The sequence below is a fragment of the Cotesia typhae genome, unplaced genomic scaffold (genome assembly GCF_013202065.1).
Source record: "Cotesia typhae breed Kobodo isofemale line unplaced genomic scaffold, CoteBio_Ctyphae contig_48, whole genome shotgun sequence".
NCBI lineage: Eukaryota > Metazoa > Arthropoda > Insecta > Hymenoptera > Braconidae > Cotesia > Cotesia typhae.
In genome coordinates, this window is record NW_027423756.1 from 7,290,784 (window position 1) to 7,307,363 (window position 16,580).

At 30.3% G+C, this 16,580-nt stretch overlaps 2 protein-coding genes across 2 annotated transcripts in view; one reads left to right on the top strand and one right to left on the bottom strand.

Annotated features, from left to right (window-relative positions):
• LOC141529831 (uncharacterized) overlaps positions 1–388 on the top strand; it is a 178,231-nt gene extending 177,843 nt beyond the window's left edge. The window contains exon 2 of the mRNA XM_074246547.1: positions 271–388. Within this exon, the coding sequence (XP_074102648.1) occupies positions 271–388 (118 nt within the window). The remainder of the gene's footprint in view (positions 1–270) is intronic.
• A 12,805-nt stretch (positions 389–13,193) lies between these two features.
• On the bottom strand, positions 13,194–14,770 carry LOC141529489 (splicing factor U2af 38 kDa subunit-like). The gene is made up of 5 exons (XM_074246033.1): positions 14,610–14,770; positions 14,433–14,520; positions 14,250–14,316; positions 13,724–14,012; positions 13,194–13,603 (listed from the first exon to the last, which is right to left on the bottom strand). The coding sequence occupies exons 1-5, from the start codon at positions 14,651–14,653 to the stop codon at positions 13,363–13,365; spliced, it is 729 nt and encodes a 242-aa protein (XP_074102134.1). The 5' UTR covers positions 14,654–14,770; the 3' UTR covers positions 13,194–13,362.
• Positions 14,771–16,580: the final 1,810 nt, after the last annotated feature.

Genomic DNA, 16,580 nt, shown 5'->3' on the forward strand with positions numbered 1-16,580 from the left:
TAATAATTCTTTAATTTGTTAAAAATTCCCCACCAAATTATTTGTACAGTATGTAAAAAATGTTTCCCATTAATTAAATTTTTATTACATAAATAATTCTAGGAATTTTATTTACTTCATCCCACATATCCCGGATCTTTCAATCAAATATTAATTTAAAAAATTTTTTTCACATTGAATATTAACGATCAAATAATGGAAGTAAATAAAATAAGAATAGCCACGAAATTATAATGACAAACGGTCTGGTGATATTTGTTCTGGTTGTAGGGTATGGTACGTCATCCAAACAGTGGTAACAACAAAACAACAACAACAAAGAGGACAACAAGGAGACAGAAACACCAGCAGCATTACAACAATGTTTGATAGTACATCTAGCCAATGACTTGGACGATAGTCGTTGAATACCCGCAGGCCAATGTCGGTGGATTTTGGCCAAAGTTTCCGGCACTTAGGCACCACGTATAACGCTACCGGGCGCATCACTGGGGAGCAACACGTTGCACCAAACTTCCTCTATTTATCAAGGTTTACTAAAACGCGAGCAAGAGTCTACATAGTTATAGTTCTATACAACTCTGTGTATATTTGAATGTAGGTCGGTACATAGAAATACACATCAGTAGTTTGTTTAGAGAATAGTATAAATATCTATATATAATAGTAAGCAGACGTTTAATTAGTCGACACATTTGGTACAAAAAATACGCAAAATATATTATAAATTTTTTCTGAGCAATTTTTGACTCGGGTTCGAAAAAATCGGGCGCTTTTTGATCCACATTATTTGTTTGTTCGGTTTCGTTGGATCTTTTAATATAAATTCACGAATAACCAAAGGACAATAATGAATCTAAATAGATCATAGATAACCGGATTAGCAGACACGTGAGAAGAGAAAAAGAATGAATAGTCGACTGGCAAATAGGAACACGTGACGGTAGCATATTCTTCCCCTGACCTCTGCTCGCTTGACTCAATATTTTTATTTTAGATTCACTTTTTATTTTACATCCGCTGCACACACGCTTCCCTGTTGTCGTATGTAGATATAGGGAACAGACATAGAAAGTATTACGTGTTTTATTTTCCCGGACTTTCGATGTGCTATGCACAAATAGTCCCGAGCAATTCAGTGACTTCTGTTGGCGACACTGCTGCAAGCGTTCAACCGTGCGCTAAAAAACTTATGGATTGTTTTTTTTCCAATAAAACCCTTAAAAAGTTAAATTAAATACAACAAAAGAATCACGATAGACTTTTTATGGATCACAAATTTCATTTAAATTTACAGTGTACAAATATAAATGTCGATAAAATCAATTATACGGAGTACGCTCCCTAAAAATGCTCCGAATAAGGGAACAAATTATTTTAATTAAATGATTCGATAAACTTGATGAATTTAAAAAATTTTTTTTAATCGAAATTCTGTAAAATCAAAATTCGTGTTTATTGATAAAAAAAAATGCGTTATTATTTTTAGTATTGTTATATTAAAAATACATTTCGACAGCATATAACATAATAATTTGCCTTTTCGACAGACCTCAGTAAATCAGAATTTTGTTTTCCCCCAGGATACATCGTCATATCATCAAGGGAATAAATTTATTTTTTGTTCAATTCGAAACAACGAATTTGTCGCAGTTGGAAAAATTAAATTAAATTCTCATCACTGGCAAAAGCATCAGATTTTATTTATTCCACAATAGTATAGTACTTATATAAGATAACTTTGTTTCACTTATCAAGACAAAGGGATTAGGGTTTCCAAATCACTGATCAGGACGTCAGTTGGGGGATATACTTGTTTATGATGAGACGAGGGATATAATTCCTTACGGGAGGACAGTTTCAAATAAGCTTCATTTAATCCCAATGACGGCTTAATGCTTGTTTGTTTTGTATTTTATAACTCGTAAGCTTTCTGGGAATGTTATTTCATTTTTTTAGGGTTCAATTCTTCCCCACACCCCCACTCATAATCATGATATAACAATGTTTTGTTTTTCTTTTCCATTGTTAACTTTGTTGATAAAATTTATACCAGGTACATGCATAATTTTGTTAATATTGTTGGTTTAACTTTTCTGACCACGGAATAAATCCAACTTTATACGTCACAAACAAAACATTAATTTATTCGCAAAATTCTGGTGAAAATAATTCAAAATAAAATGTACTACAAAATCACTGTGAAAATATGTATATGTAATAATAATAACAACCACTATTTAATAATTCCTTTACAAGACTAACAGTAAAACTAACAATGGAATTGTAAACAGTGAATTTTGATTCGAGCTAGCAGGCATATACATACATTAGCGAGTGAAATCATTTAATTAAACGGTATTTCATTTAACTAAGACTGAATTATTTTCAACAGTTCGTAACTGTATAAATTACAAAGATTTATTTAAATAGAAAAAATCTTTTAACGTTTAATAATTTACAAAATTGTTTATCAAACTATATGCACAAGTTAATATTTACAAGCACTTGTATCAATAAGTCATTGAATAAAGATTATTTTTTTTTTCAATAGGAATTATCTTGAAATCATATTTTGAAATTTAGCAAAACATAAAACTTTAGAAATCGCATTTCTATGTCGATAAAATATCTCACAATAGTTTCAATAAATCTGATTTATATTTTATAGATAAATCCTTCCATTAGTTCGATCGTTAATTTTTCTATCAATTGAATGCACTTAATACAAAAATATACTAATAATTCCTTGCAAGGTAGTCTATGTCGAAGAAAGAGTCGAATGGAATGTTATTAAAAAAGTTGCTTCAAAAAAGTAAAATTACATAATTGAAAAAAATGAGACAGAAGAGGAGTAGAGAGAAGAGAGGATAATGGAGAAGCGTAGATTGGAGGAAAATGAAAAATAAAAGAAAAAAAAATGTAAAGGAAGAATAGAGATTTTCAAAAAGTACAGCGACATTTCAATAAACCGCGAGACTCATGGCCCACTTTCTTCTTCTATTCTCGTTTCTACCAACCTCATTATTCTCCTTTAACAATCCCACTCTCAATTCTCCTATTCCATTTTCTATTTCAGTCTGAACGTCAGGATTCTCAACGTTAAAGTTGGAATGCACAAGGATATCGGGCCGATGCCTTGGGTTATAAAACACACTTTTCGACTTTTGAACAAAGCTCTTTCGTATTATATCTATACTGTGTAATATAATTTTATATATAGCTATATATTTATAATACCGAGTTTTCCGTTTCGAATTAAATGAATTGGACAGTAGTACGGAGAGTGAATAATGAAAGAAAATAATAAAAAAGTTTAAGCGATAGTTATAGCTCTTAGCAATGGGCCTTAGAGTAAAGATTCGCCGCGTATGACACAAACCAGTCCTACCCCTCGAGATTTATATTATAATTTCCAATGACGACAATAGACTTTCTGAGAAAAGGCATTAAGAGCTATAGCGCTATACAGGAGCTATTTGAATGAAATATGATGAAAAAGTACCGCCTTAAATATACCACTTACCCACCACTACATTTTTTACATCTTTATTACTATTTTCAATGACGCTCTGATAAATATATTTTCTCAGGCATTTTTAATTCTTTTCAAGATTGTTCTTATTTACTTTTTAAATTTCTTCAATGAGTTTACTTTCCGTTGTATTATTTCATCTTTAGTTTTAGAATTCGTTTAATTTTTAGACTATTTTGTTGTTTTTTAAGGAAGTCGTATAAAAGACATTTAATATACTACCTGTCTCATCATTCGACTGGCCAATTACAAAACTCTGTAAAAACCGCTAAATTTCTGGGTATTTTTACATTTTATGATGTCTTTTATGTATTCGCTTTATACTGGGATTAATATGGTCCAATAAAAAAAATTTTTTTATTTAAGTTATGTGAAGAGAATTAAAAGAAAATTAGTGATCTACAAATTGTTTTCATTTTTTCCCATTATAAATTTAAAACTATTTTTCAATTATTACTTTTATATTTTTTTTACCAAGACACTTAAAATTGGAAGAAAAAAAAAGGATTTTTTAGTAGAAAGTTTCAAATACACAGAAAAAAATTCACTTAACCCAAGAATATTTTAAAGAAAACCGAAGTTGTTTTGGAGCAAGAAGAAATTTTTCCAAGATATGAAATTTTTTTTTTACTCAAGAAAATTGTACTTCATCCAAGATAAATTGTTTTCTTTCCAAATATTTTTTTGAGTCATTCAGCGTCGTTAAGCTCTTCAAATACGTAAAAAATAAGTTTTAAGTTATAAACAATAAAGTTCTGTTTCGATTTAAAACTCGACTATAAAATAAACTAAGATTTAAAAATGAAAAATTGTGAAACATAACATAAAATTCACATGTCTCATATATAAGAATTGATATAAATGGCGTTAGTTATATAACGCTAAAAGTTTTGTGACCAACAAAGGTCATTGACTTCAGAAAATTTACATAAAAAATTCTTTTCATATAAAAATAAATTTTTATGTAAAAGAGTGAAGTTCTTTTTTATACAAACTAAGCCCTCCATTAATACCACCACCGATACACATAAATATACCGTATACACCTATATATATATATATATATATATATATATATATATATATATATATATATATATATATATATATATATCCAGAGTAGAAAAGTAGCCTTTGTTGGATTATTTGTGCAGAGTGCGTGGGTCTGTGGTTCATAAAAAGGGTTTCAAAGTCACAACTCTTCTGTTTCTCTTCTCAAGCTTTTGTCCAAACTTTTTATCTATTATCATTGCAACAAAAAATAATCCTTACTCTTAGATACAGGGAGTATATTATTATGATTATTATCACTATTATTTATATACATACAGGTGATAAATAACTATTCACAGAATTAGTCATTGTGAAGAACACAAAGGAAAATTATTTAACGACATAACACACGGTAAACAAACAATTCAATTTCTATTCATGAAAGAAGAAGAAGAAGAAGAAGACGGATAATTAAAATTGAAGGATGATAACACGTGTACCAGCCGTAAACTTCCATTGATTTCGTTAATAACACACGTCTGAAGTAATCAGTCTAATAGCTATTACGTATACGTGTCTATTACAGCGAATTAACTACATATCAAGTCAGAGTGGCAGTGTGAAACGTCAAAGGCATAGAATTTGAAAGATAATCCTTTCTATAGACGTCAACCGTGATGACAATCTATGATTACAATGATTCACCTGTACTGTGTAGTGCCAAGTAGGAAGTCACTCTACCGCCGTCTTCGTCATGCTTCCGTGGATGAGGGGTTACACGATGTTCTAAACACACTAAAATGTATGAAGTTCATACAAAACAGTGGAACAACGTTAACTTCCCAGTAAATAGCTTTAATGTGAGTTGAATTAAATAAAGAATGTGTTGAAGCACCTGCCAACGGTCGTGTAAGACTTTTTGGTACCAACATATCCGTTTGACCGTTGACGACACGCTCTTATGCACTTGAAAACCGTTGCCTTTATATTTTAAAGAACCTCGAGGACTTATTCTTAGAAGTAACTTATACTTTTCAAATGTTTATTCCTTTTTTATTTTATATCTGTGCCAGACAATTGATCCAATATTTTGGATATTTTCAATGGCATTCATTCTTGATAAATATGAGTCTCGACATTTGACACTTCGATATCCAAGTTCTAAGATGCCGTAACCCACATTCATAAATTTTACAGTGGACGGTAAAAACAGTTTATTTTTAAAAGGGAATGACAGATGAAAATATTTATTTAAGAATAGTTAATAAACTATTTTACCCCTAAATTTTTTTTATAAGGTGCATCATATTGTTATAATTTCAATGAGAACTAAAAAAATTCATTTATGTTAAGATAAACATAAATAGTAATAAAATTATCAATAAAATACCTATCTCGTACCGTTAAGAAACGTTATTATAAGTAATTTAATGAAATTATGCAATTTGTATAATTGAATTATCTTTTAGTGGATTTTGCACGTAAATCGTCAGAGTGTTAATTGTAAATAAGTAATGTGTTAACGCGAGAAAATCTCAGTACCATTTCGAGAATCATCTCTAATGGATAATTACCGAGCAATAAACGAACATTGAACCGACCACCGATTAAATAATTCAGGACGTTTAATTGGTTTTGGTTATAAATATCTTTGCACTAAAATTTAGAAGATCAAGTAAATCTGTGATGGATTCCTTGTTTTAGAAATAAAACCTGACCAATAATAATATTTAGCGAAAGTTGGTGTATGCGAATTTTGAGAAAATACCAATGCAGCGTATATTAAGTATGATTGTAGTGTAGGTGCAGTATAATGCAAAGTTAAGTGATAAGCACGAGTATAAGGAGAAATAGTAAGACGAAGTAGGTTGAAAGAAGCACTTGAGTCGAGTCAGCATCACCTGTGGCCCTTTGCTGTTGTTTAGCTAATGCTTGACTTCCGCCTCGCTACATCATTTACCACCTAACAAGACTTGAACTCATCTTAAAAGTTACTTACTCATATCATTAAGATCTTCAGTGCATCAGCGTTTTCACGTCAATTATCTCTAATTTTACTTCTCTATTTCAAATATTACTTGAAATTTTCTACAAAATTTCTTTTTGTAGAGTGACTCGAAATTTATAAAAAACTATTATAAAAATTTATAAATTCATGAAAATTTATAAATAACCAAAATTTTTTTACAATGAATTAAATAAGTCAAGTACAATTTCATCGCTGTGGTCAAAAATCTATGTTTCAATTAAAATTGCTATTTTTCCCGACATATGATCGACAAGAAATGTAGATATCAAAATTATTATTCTTGCAATTCATCGTAGTTTTTCATTATATGCTAGGAAAGAATCGATTTGTAACATGAAGTATTTGACGTACACTCCAATTGCCTTGGGACTCGCGTTTGTTTCATTTTAAAGCATTTGATTCTAGAAATGTTGAATTGCATAGCGTGCATGCAACATTCATTGTGAGTGAATTGAAAATAATGATAAAAAATATCTACTTGATTTTTCAACAACGATATACACGACGAGTATAATGAAAAAATAAATTAAACAAACGAAAAATTATCTAAAAAAACATTCACCATATCTACTCGGTAATACGTCAGTATTTTAAATTGAAATAAGCGATAGCTTTCAATAAAAAAGGTAAGCAACAAAAAAAAATCACAGACACACAAAAAAACGCTGTTTTTTTATTGCAAATTTACATCTAAATTAAAATTTTTCATTTTAATTTAAAATCCGTGGGAATCCGCATGAAGGTTAAACAAAAACTAGCGAGTAGAATAAAAATCTATTTTAATAAAAACATGAAAAATTATTTCTTAAGAAGATTATTATTAATTGCACGAGACTGTAGAGTGTAAGTTTTAATAAAAAGTAAAAAGATAAAAAAGTATCATCATAATCGTTGAATTAAAAGTTTAAATTTTAAATAATAGTCAATCCTCTCGAGAACTTTATAAGAGACTCTCGACGAGGTGAGAAGCTGACGGTTTAATTTCTGAAAAAAAGTAGACCTTAGATTCCTGATTAAATGATTAAATACGCCCTAAAGCTACGGCATTAAATTCTTCGTTATTCATTCGCAAAGTCCATTGTTCACTTGGCGATACTCTGCCGTCATAGTTTATCGTTAATTTTATTTTCTTTATGACCTATTTTTCCACGCCCTTCTTTCCCCAATAAACCCAAGTGCTTTTCTCATCCATTATAATACAATACAAAGCTATCAAATATTTTCAACTCATTATACTGCCTTCTTGACTTTGCATTTTATTTCGATTAAATTATCAAAATTTTTCATTTGGTACAAAAAATTAAAAAATCACATCTTATTGATCACTTAATAAATATGAATGTTAAAATTAAAAAAATTAGGTCAAGTTATCATACTTTTAACATCATCTGGTGTAAGATTTGACGCTATATACTTGGCTGAATTTGAAATGCAGCCAAAAATACACCGATAGAAACATTTATTTATTGAAGTAAAATTTTACCATTATTCAAAAATAATTTTCGCTTCACAATAAACATCCATTACGTTAAATCGGTCCTAAAATAAAAATTTTTTAATTTTTCAACTCATGTCTTAATAAAATGAGATTAAAATATATTAAATTGAATGACGTTAACGAATGATTTAATTAATATTATCAAGTTTTTTATAATATGTCAGTAAAAATACCTTTAGTGTAAGAGAATTGTTTCTAATAAATAATTCAACATGACATTACGGTTAACGGGGGAGACTCATGTAAATGCCCCGAAATCGGTCATTTTTTAACATTTTTTTTTACAGTGATAAAATAATTTCATTGTTTCGAACTTTTAACACAACTTTATTAAACATTTTAAGATTATAAAAAAACATTTTTTTTTTTTTTTTAATACAAAATGGCGGCTCAGCATGATGTCTTGTAGGCTGCCTCCGACGCGAGGTCCGAAACTGCTCTATTTGTCACTCATGAACCGTTGATCTGAAAAAAAAAAAAATTTTTTTTTCAGGAGATATAAACGGAAAGGATAAACCTTTAAAATAAAAAAAAAAGGATAAAATCCAATATAAAATCAGCCTTAAAAAAAAGTTACGATTTTGGGCTATTTTTTTATCCTTTTACCCCCAAAAAAATTAGTAATCAATCAGAAATACCTGAAGTTTCAGGTTTATCCTTCCGGTAGTAATGTAGAGAAAAGCCTCACCAAATTTCAAACAAATCGGTCAATAATTTTTTGAGCTACAACACGAGCAGTTTTTCAAAAAGTAGTTTCGAGATAATCGCGTTTAAAGTTTCAGTACAGGAAAATGAGTAGTTTTACTGAATTATTAATTACTTACCGACTAATTTGCAATTCCAGGTCCATATAACAGTCCTTCTGCCTCCTCAAAAGTTGATTTTCATCTATTTGATGTTGTCTGCGAGCTGAACGAGCTTCTTTGGTCTCTGAAAGGCTTTTACGATTCTGTCGGGTTATTCGCTCTTCGTCTGTACTATCCGCAAATATCTTAGCATAAGTGCCAATATTCAGATTCAGAAGGTTCATTATTCTTAATATGGAAGTATAACCTTCATTAAATATCCCAGCAGCAATGTAAGCTGAAATTTCGACTACTTTTAGTCCGGAATGCAGGTGTTTTGGGGATAATCGCCAAACTGTAGCGTTAAAACTTTCGTTCGCGTTCTGCGTATGACCACCAAGGCATCGCTCAAGTAAATCATCTTTGGAGAAATCTTGATATATTGGTAAAAGATGCTGTTTTAAATCTTCACCAAGTAATGGAGCTAAATTTTCCTCTCGAGGATCTCGATTTAGAGCAATAGCCTTCTGCCATTTGCACCAGCTATCAACGCCTTCAGGGCAGTTATCATGTTGGGGATTTTCTGTAGTGGAAAAAATATGATCATAAGTAGCCATTATGGCTTTTTTCATATTTTCAACACTGTTAACATTTCTCTGAATACTTAAACCATAATATTTTGTTAATTTTTTTACCACTTTATCAGTTAGTTTTCCTCTCCCCGAAAGTTTCTTTTCTTTTCTTACATTTCTAAGTCGAGAGCCCATTCTTTTTCTACATGACCAATACATTCACTCTTCACTACTGGTAACTCATTACCGTAAGGTTCTAAATCTAGAATAGCCTTGAATGTCTTAGAATCTCCGTCACCAATGTAGTTACCATATTTTACTCCAAATTTTTCTTCTGAAGTCGAGAACATTTCTTTCATGGCATCGACTTCCATCTTTCCTGACGAACCTTCGTGATTTTGTTGACACTCATCCTCATGATACTCACTCCACTTACGGAATTCTTCTGTATGAGTCTTGTTCTTCTAGTAAACACAGCCTCGACAGTAACTACTTTTTGTTTTCAAATCAATAACTTTCCCTGAATAATATCCTATGAGCGTTGCAACACCGTACGTTGATTTGAAACCACGTTTTTCCAAGTACCATCTCCAGATACTTTTAAAATATTTTTTCTCTTCCTTGCTCAACATTTTTTCCATCTCTTCTTTCACTGCCTTCTGCGATAGAAATTCAAATGATAATTTCACTGTATTATAAATGTGTTCCACAATGTTAGCGTAACAACTTTTACTCAAACCAGTGCATAGATCCATCAGGTTACAAAATACATTTATTCCTTCTCTTCCAACACCCAAAAGTCTCATGATAAACACTATTCTCCGGTTTATTTCAAATCCGTTGTGAATGAAAGGACCTGAATTGATTATTTTATTACCACATGGATATGTGATAACAATTTTAAAACCAAGACCTCTGGAACCACACTCACTGAATTTTATCTTCTGATTACACACCGAGCACTTCACAATTTCCAACAAAGCTGTGAACACCGTAAAAAATTCAATTATCCTGTACCCGTGTAAAGGATTTGTTATAATTTCTTCACTATCACGGGTATGGAGTTTTTTGCCACTGGCACTCTCATTGTGGCGTGTATTGGCTTCGAAATTTTCACCTTCTTTATTGGTGAACTGATTACCCTGATAACTTCGTTTTTTGGAGATATTTCGTGCAATATTGCCACGTGTGCCTTTTTTATAATTCGGCATTTTTGCTTTTAAAAATCGACTGAACACGAAGAAATCTCCAGCTAAACTAAATATATTTCTATACTAACGGTTATTCGTGTACTAATGTTACACGTGTGCAGGAATGTAAAAGTATGTATATATATATACTAAAAGGGATTCTCGGTAGTTGAACAAAATAAATATTTCTAGGTATTATAATAGAAAGGTCCTTTTCAAGCGCCCCGACTACCTGGCTCGTTACTTGACAATACGTACTCCGACCCGCTCCACTGTATTAGCCATAACTTTGTAAATATTCGAGATTTTTTTTTTCCGGCTGGTCAGTACACGCTCAACATAGTATACTTTCAGAATATCGAAAAAAAAAAAAATCGATTTTTTGAAAATTTTACATGAGTCTCCCCCCTTAATTAATATTCATTACCATAAATTTATTTTTTTAAATATTTTAAAAATATTCATCAATTTTATTGAATCAAACTGAATTTATCAACGTATATGCATGACCTCAATAAAATATTTGATTGAGCTATAAAACAATAAAATTGAATAATTAAAAAAAAAAAACATTCTCGATTCCTCGCGCTCGTTAATTACATTTGTAATTAAATTTGATGCAATTGTAGAATGTCGATTTATAACTACCACCTGTCAATGAGGGTTGTGGTTTTGGAAGCAAGTCGTGCGAGACAGCGGTCAATCAGTTTGGATTTTTTACGTCTCGCTGCACTAATAAACAACGAATTTGTAAATCCACGGAAAGAAAATTACACGAAAAATTACGATGAAATACTATAAAATCATAATTATGATATTGAAAGACTAGTCCTGGATTACGATGTTACTATTGTAATTATTCATATTATTTTTTTTTTCCGTGTCAACTATCAATTAAACATTCATTTACTAGATATAATCTCACATCAAGATTAAAAGATAAACAGAAATTTGAGTAAATAAAACTGTTTTTCTAAATATAATAAAGTAAAAATAAGTAGCCTACAGACTAAGCTCTATCAACCGACATCTTTGTATACATCGTCGATCAGTACAGTTTTGTAAATGATAGATAAGACAAAAGGTAAAAAATTCAGTTTGAATTAGACAAACAAATTTATTTTCGAAAGGTGAAAAAACATCTGGATTTATGACAACCCGGGCTTGTTTTCTTCGCACGTAATCTGGCAAAGTATCGAAGTGTATGTATATATATATTAGCGTTGCTTTTGGGTGGGGAAAAAAGGCGAGAGATAATTTAACAGTGATTCGCAGTATCGCCATGCACTCGACGAAAAAGTAACGGCAGGTGTTTTAGTCCAGTAGCAGCTGCAATCACGGCCAACATCTGCTGCTGAAAGATACTCTACTGTTCATTGGCGAATCTTATGTATACTACATGCACTAGTAGTACTTCATTGTCATGAAAGTTCTCAATTATATATAATTTGAAAACACGTGCTCATTTTTTCTTCAAATTTTTAAATACTATTGTGATTATCGCAAATTATGCAATGGTTATAAAGCACCTTTATTTATGTAATGTCTTTTTTAATAATATAGAAGGAAAGTAGTTCCATTATGTTATGCAAGTTAAAATTGAAAAAAAAATTAAGAGTTAATTTCACTAAAAATAAAGAATCAATAATTTAAATTATTTAAAAGCTCCATGAAAAATACAAAGTCAACGTTATTGAACCGAGAACCAGAGCAAAAAAAGTAGATTAAATAATCATTTATTCAAAAGCATTTTTTTTTTTAACTAAAAAAATGATTGCAACCTTGAGACAATGATCGATATTGAAATAGATTTTGAAGAAATTAAAAAAATTAGGACAGCTTTTAATATTAATTACGAATTCATCAAACATAAATAATAATGAAATTCTCTCGTTTCTGCACATCGGCAGTTTTAATAGCTCGGAAATTAAATATTCAAATGATGATACTGACGTTCTCAAATTTGATAACATCACTGCTATCGATACGAAATTGAATGCTAACCCACATTTGGAAATGAATCCGAGGGAATAAATAATGAAACTTTGAAATAATGAGCTTTGTTCAGAATATTCTATGTGAATGATATTTGACGAATTATTGTTTTCTAGAGTAATGGTAGACGAATAATTATTAAGCGTCATAATAATTCTACGGAAAGTTTAGTCAACTTTCTTGTTTTTTTTTTTTTTTTTTTTTTTTTGTTTTACTGGAAAAATGAAAAAACACAGAAACGTTTGAAAAGTCGCGATGCGGCTAAAAGTTTAATAAACCTTTCAAAAGACCAAGGGGCGCCACCGTGTGTTCAAAAAATTTATGACGCACGTCTGTGTCATGCTCTATTACCAACAGAAGTAAAATGTTTCGTCTTATCGATTACAGGTCTGACAAAACTGCTAGAGAAAATGCCTATATTATCTGTGCTTGTGTACATCAATTTACCCTGATACTACAAATACTTTCCCGCAATTTACTGCCGCAATTTGTTTTTGTGTTTTTTGAACAATGTTTGATTTTGGAAAGAAAATAATTAAAAATATCGCACCGAGCTCCTTCAATCAATAATAAACTGTTATTTTACTAAACAAGTATATGTTTCTGATACTTTTATTAATACAATTATTAGGTAATCAGGTATTACAATAACTATAATATAATCCATCACAATGAAAAAAAAAAATTTATCAGTGCATAATTAATCCCAATTGTAAATCTATGGGTCAATACATTTGAAAAACATCATTGAACCAATTATTGAGCTTAATATCTCCCGGAACGTCCATCTCTGCCCTTATCATCTCTGCCTCCTTTACGTCTCTCCTTCGATCGTGATCGTCGTTCTCGCGATCGTGACCTCCGTTTTCGCTCCCGACCGCGCGATTTTGAGCGTGATCTCGATCGACCTTTTCCACCTTTCCTGCGGCTGTATAAGTATCGTCTCAGTTCTCGTGAAATCGGTTTCAAATGCATAAAATTGCAGAACCCTGACCTGGTGCATTCGCTAAAATGAAAACAATTATCTTACAAATGCATGATAACATTTGATTTGATTTTGTTGAAAGGTAAAAATATCTACAATGCTAATTTAACAAATTTATAAACAAAGAAAATAGTATAATACCCCATTTCATATTGACGACAGCAGGCCTCTCGAAAATCAGTCACTGGAGATAATTCTGCGTAAACGGGTCGACCTCCAAACCACCGGTTGTTTAAATTACTTACAGCTTTTTCAGCATCCTCTTCACGCCGGAATTTAATATAAACATTACCAACCAAATGATCACCCAGATTATCACATACATTCATTTCTTCGATTTCTCCATACTTATCTTCGCACTCGACAAATACATCCTCAAAAAAATTATCATAATGCTCTTGCATCTCTTCATCACTCACGTTGGCAACCACTAAAATGATTATTATGGATGATTACAAACTTTTCTTTTAATTTTTTATACTTAAATATTTAACGATAAATTGTTATTTTAATTTAATTAATTAGTTTTTTAATTTTCAAATATTTGATTAATTTTTGCTCAAAATAGAAAAATTTGATTTTTTCAATCAAATTAATTTTTAATTTAAAATATTTTCTAAAGTCAAAAGTAAATTCATAATTTACTCGAAAATATTTAAATACTTACAATGTGATCCATCGGCACTTTTTGCTGAATTTTGTGGATTAACATAAAGATTTTGAAGCAAACATGTCTAAATAAAAAAAAATAATTTTTTTTAAATTGATTTCAGCTAAATGGTCTAAATCTAAATGATCTAGATCATAATAACTAAAAAAATTTTTTTAATTTTCTAGTTGTCAATTTTACCTGACTGAATGTCGGCTTATTGTGAATACGTGAACACCTATCGCCGTGACGGCAAGCTCCGATTTTAAAGTAAAAGGAACAGTTAACTCTAAAAGTTTAAGAGAGTTATTAAAAAAAAATACTCACAACCTCATCAATTAGTATAAAAAATAAAATTCATAACAAATGTACACTTACTTATCTTTTTCGGTACCGAAAATTGAGGCGAGATACTCAGCCATAATTTAAGCCTTATTTCACACTCACACTCGTTTGGATTTAGAGAACTTACAAATAAACATTAAAAAACGTCCAAGAATAATGCATACAAATAAATTAGCATTGCGCCGAGACGCCAAAATGTCTATTACAACGTACTGATGTTTTTTTTTTCAACGAGAAATGACAATAATACGCCGAAAAATACCCTAGATTCCGAGAAATCGCTTCCAGAAGCTAAAACAGGACCTTAGATGGCGCTGGCAACTCAAAACAAGCCATCGACAAACTTCTTTATCAACCAACTTGGTATCGAGCGCAATATAAGATAATTTTGAATGAAAAATATAATGCAGGTGTTTACATATGTGTAATATGTACATATGTTATCTTGCACTGAGTACATTGATTTACACTTTAACTTGCAGAACGTTGTGATGACTCATCACTAAAGCGAATCTGTATTATGACAGCGTGTACACGCTACTGCACGATGTAACTCACAATTTTCATTTAGCGAGCTTTATAAGTGGGGTTGTTCACGAGAAAGATGTTTGAATCATGATGACGGACAATTGTTAATGATAAAAGTTGTATCTAGGGTGGTCGTATATGCTCTACATGACTCACATAATCGATTTTTTTTATTTGCATACTAAATATTTTACCGTCTAGCCAGTTATATATTCTTCCGATCAATAAAATAAAAAATTGACCCTAATTAAATTTTATTCATTTTAATAAAAATAAAAAAAAAAATATTTATAATATCATCAAATTTACTAATTTTTTACGGTAAAAAATTATTTTTTTAATATTTTATGAAAGTTTAATTTTCCAAAATAATCAATTAATTTTTGAGAATTGTTATTAATATTTATAAAAAATTAAAACTAAATAAATAATGAAATTTTTGCTCTAAAGGAATGAAAAGATTGCATAAAAAATTATTTAGTAAAACACAGTTGATAAAACAAGAACATTGACCGATAAAATGTAAATTTATCGTTCGTCAAAAGCTGACTAATATAAACCTCATGTGTCAAGAGCAATAGAGATTTTTTTATCAATTATCGCGCTTTCGTCCTCTGCGCCATACGTGCGTATATAATGCTTGAAGTTATATTTAAAGAATAAAAATACAAAGTAATATAAGAGTAAACACAACAATACATTTGTACAGTAACAGAATGATTCAACGTGCTTGGTATTGTGACGAGAGTAACTAATTACTACTACAGTTAAGTGTATAATTATTTCGACTGCTCACGAGCGTACAATTTTCCACCCATACTCCGCGTAGTGTGTATTTATAGTTATTTATATTTACAATTGCATTCATGAATCAAATTGTCAGGAGATTTGTTTTAGAACAGCAACGCAACTGTTAAGGACGGTCGCGTGGCCCGATTTGTCATTTAACGAAACTACCTAAACCGCGGAAATGTAATTATTTAAAGTTGAGACATAAATGTAAACGTTGTTTTCGCAAATGTATAATTAAAAGTAATTGTAGTTACAATAACAATAGTATTGGATAGTTTTAAAGAGAAACGTCGTGTGCCGGAAGATAATAAAAAGTTTGTTTTCACACAATAATATTTCAATTAGAAAATTTATCGTTCTTTATTTCTTCGAAATTTAGTTATTTTGATTAAATAATTTGATTAGAGTCACAATACAAAATTCTAGTGATTTTTTTCTTGTCAAAGTCCGGCGTGATTATTTTTATAAAATAAAGTGACTCACTTAATATAATTTATTGTTATATTAGTTGATTTTAACAAATGCTATTATTTTTAGGTCAAATTTTCTAATAACGAATATAAAATTTTTGAGATGAATATAAATATAAAGATCGACGACGAATATACGGGCTACGTAGATAAAAATAACGCTACGAAATTTTGTAATAGATTCAGTGGGTTCTATGATTGATTATATCGTATA

What these genes read in the sequence shown, in the direction of transcription:
- LOC141529489 (XM_074246033.1), bottom strand. Translation starts at nt 14,653, where the DNA reads ATGGCTGAGTATCTCGCCTCAATTTTCGGTACCGAAAAAGATAA. An exon ending in TTCGGTACCGAAAAAGATAA is followed by an intron (nt 14,521 to 14,609) that starts GTAAGTGTACAT and finishes TTAAACTTTTAG; the next exon opens with AGTTAACTGTTCCTTTTACT. An exon ending in TGTCGTCAATATGAAATGGG is followed by an intron (nt 13,604 to 13,723) that starts GTATTATACTAT and finishes TTTTCATTTTAG; the next exon opens with CGAATGCACCAGGTCAGGGT.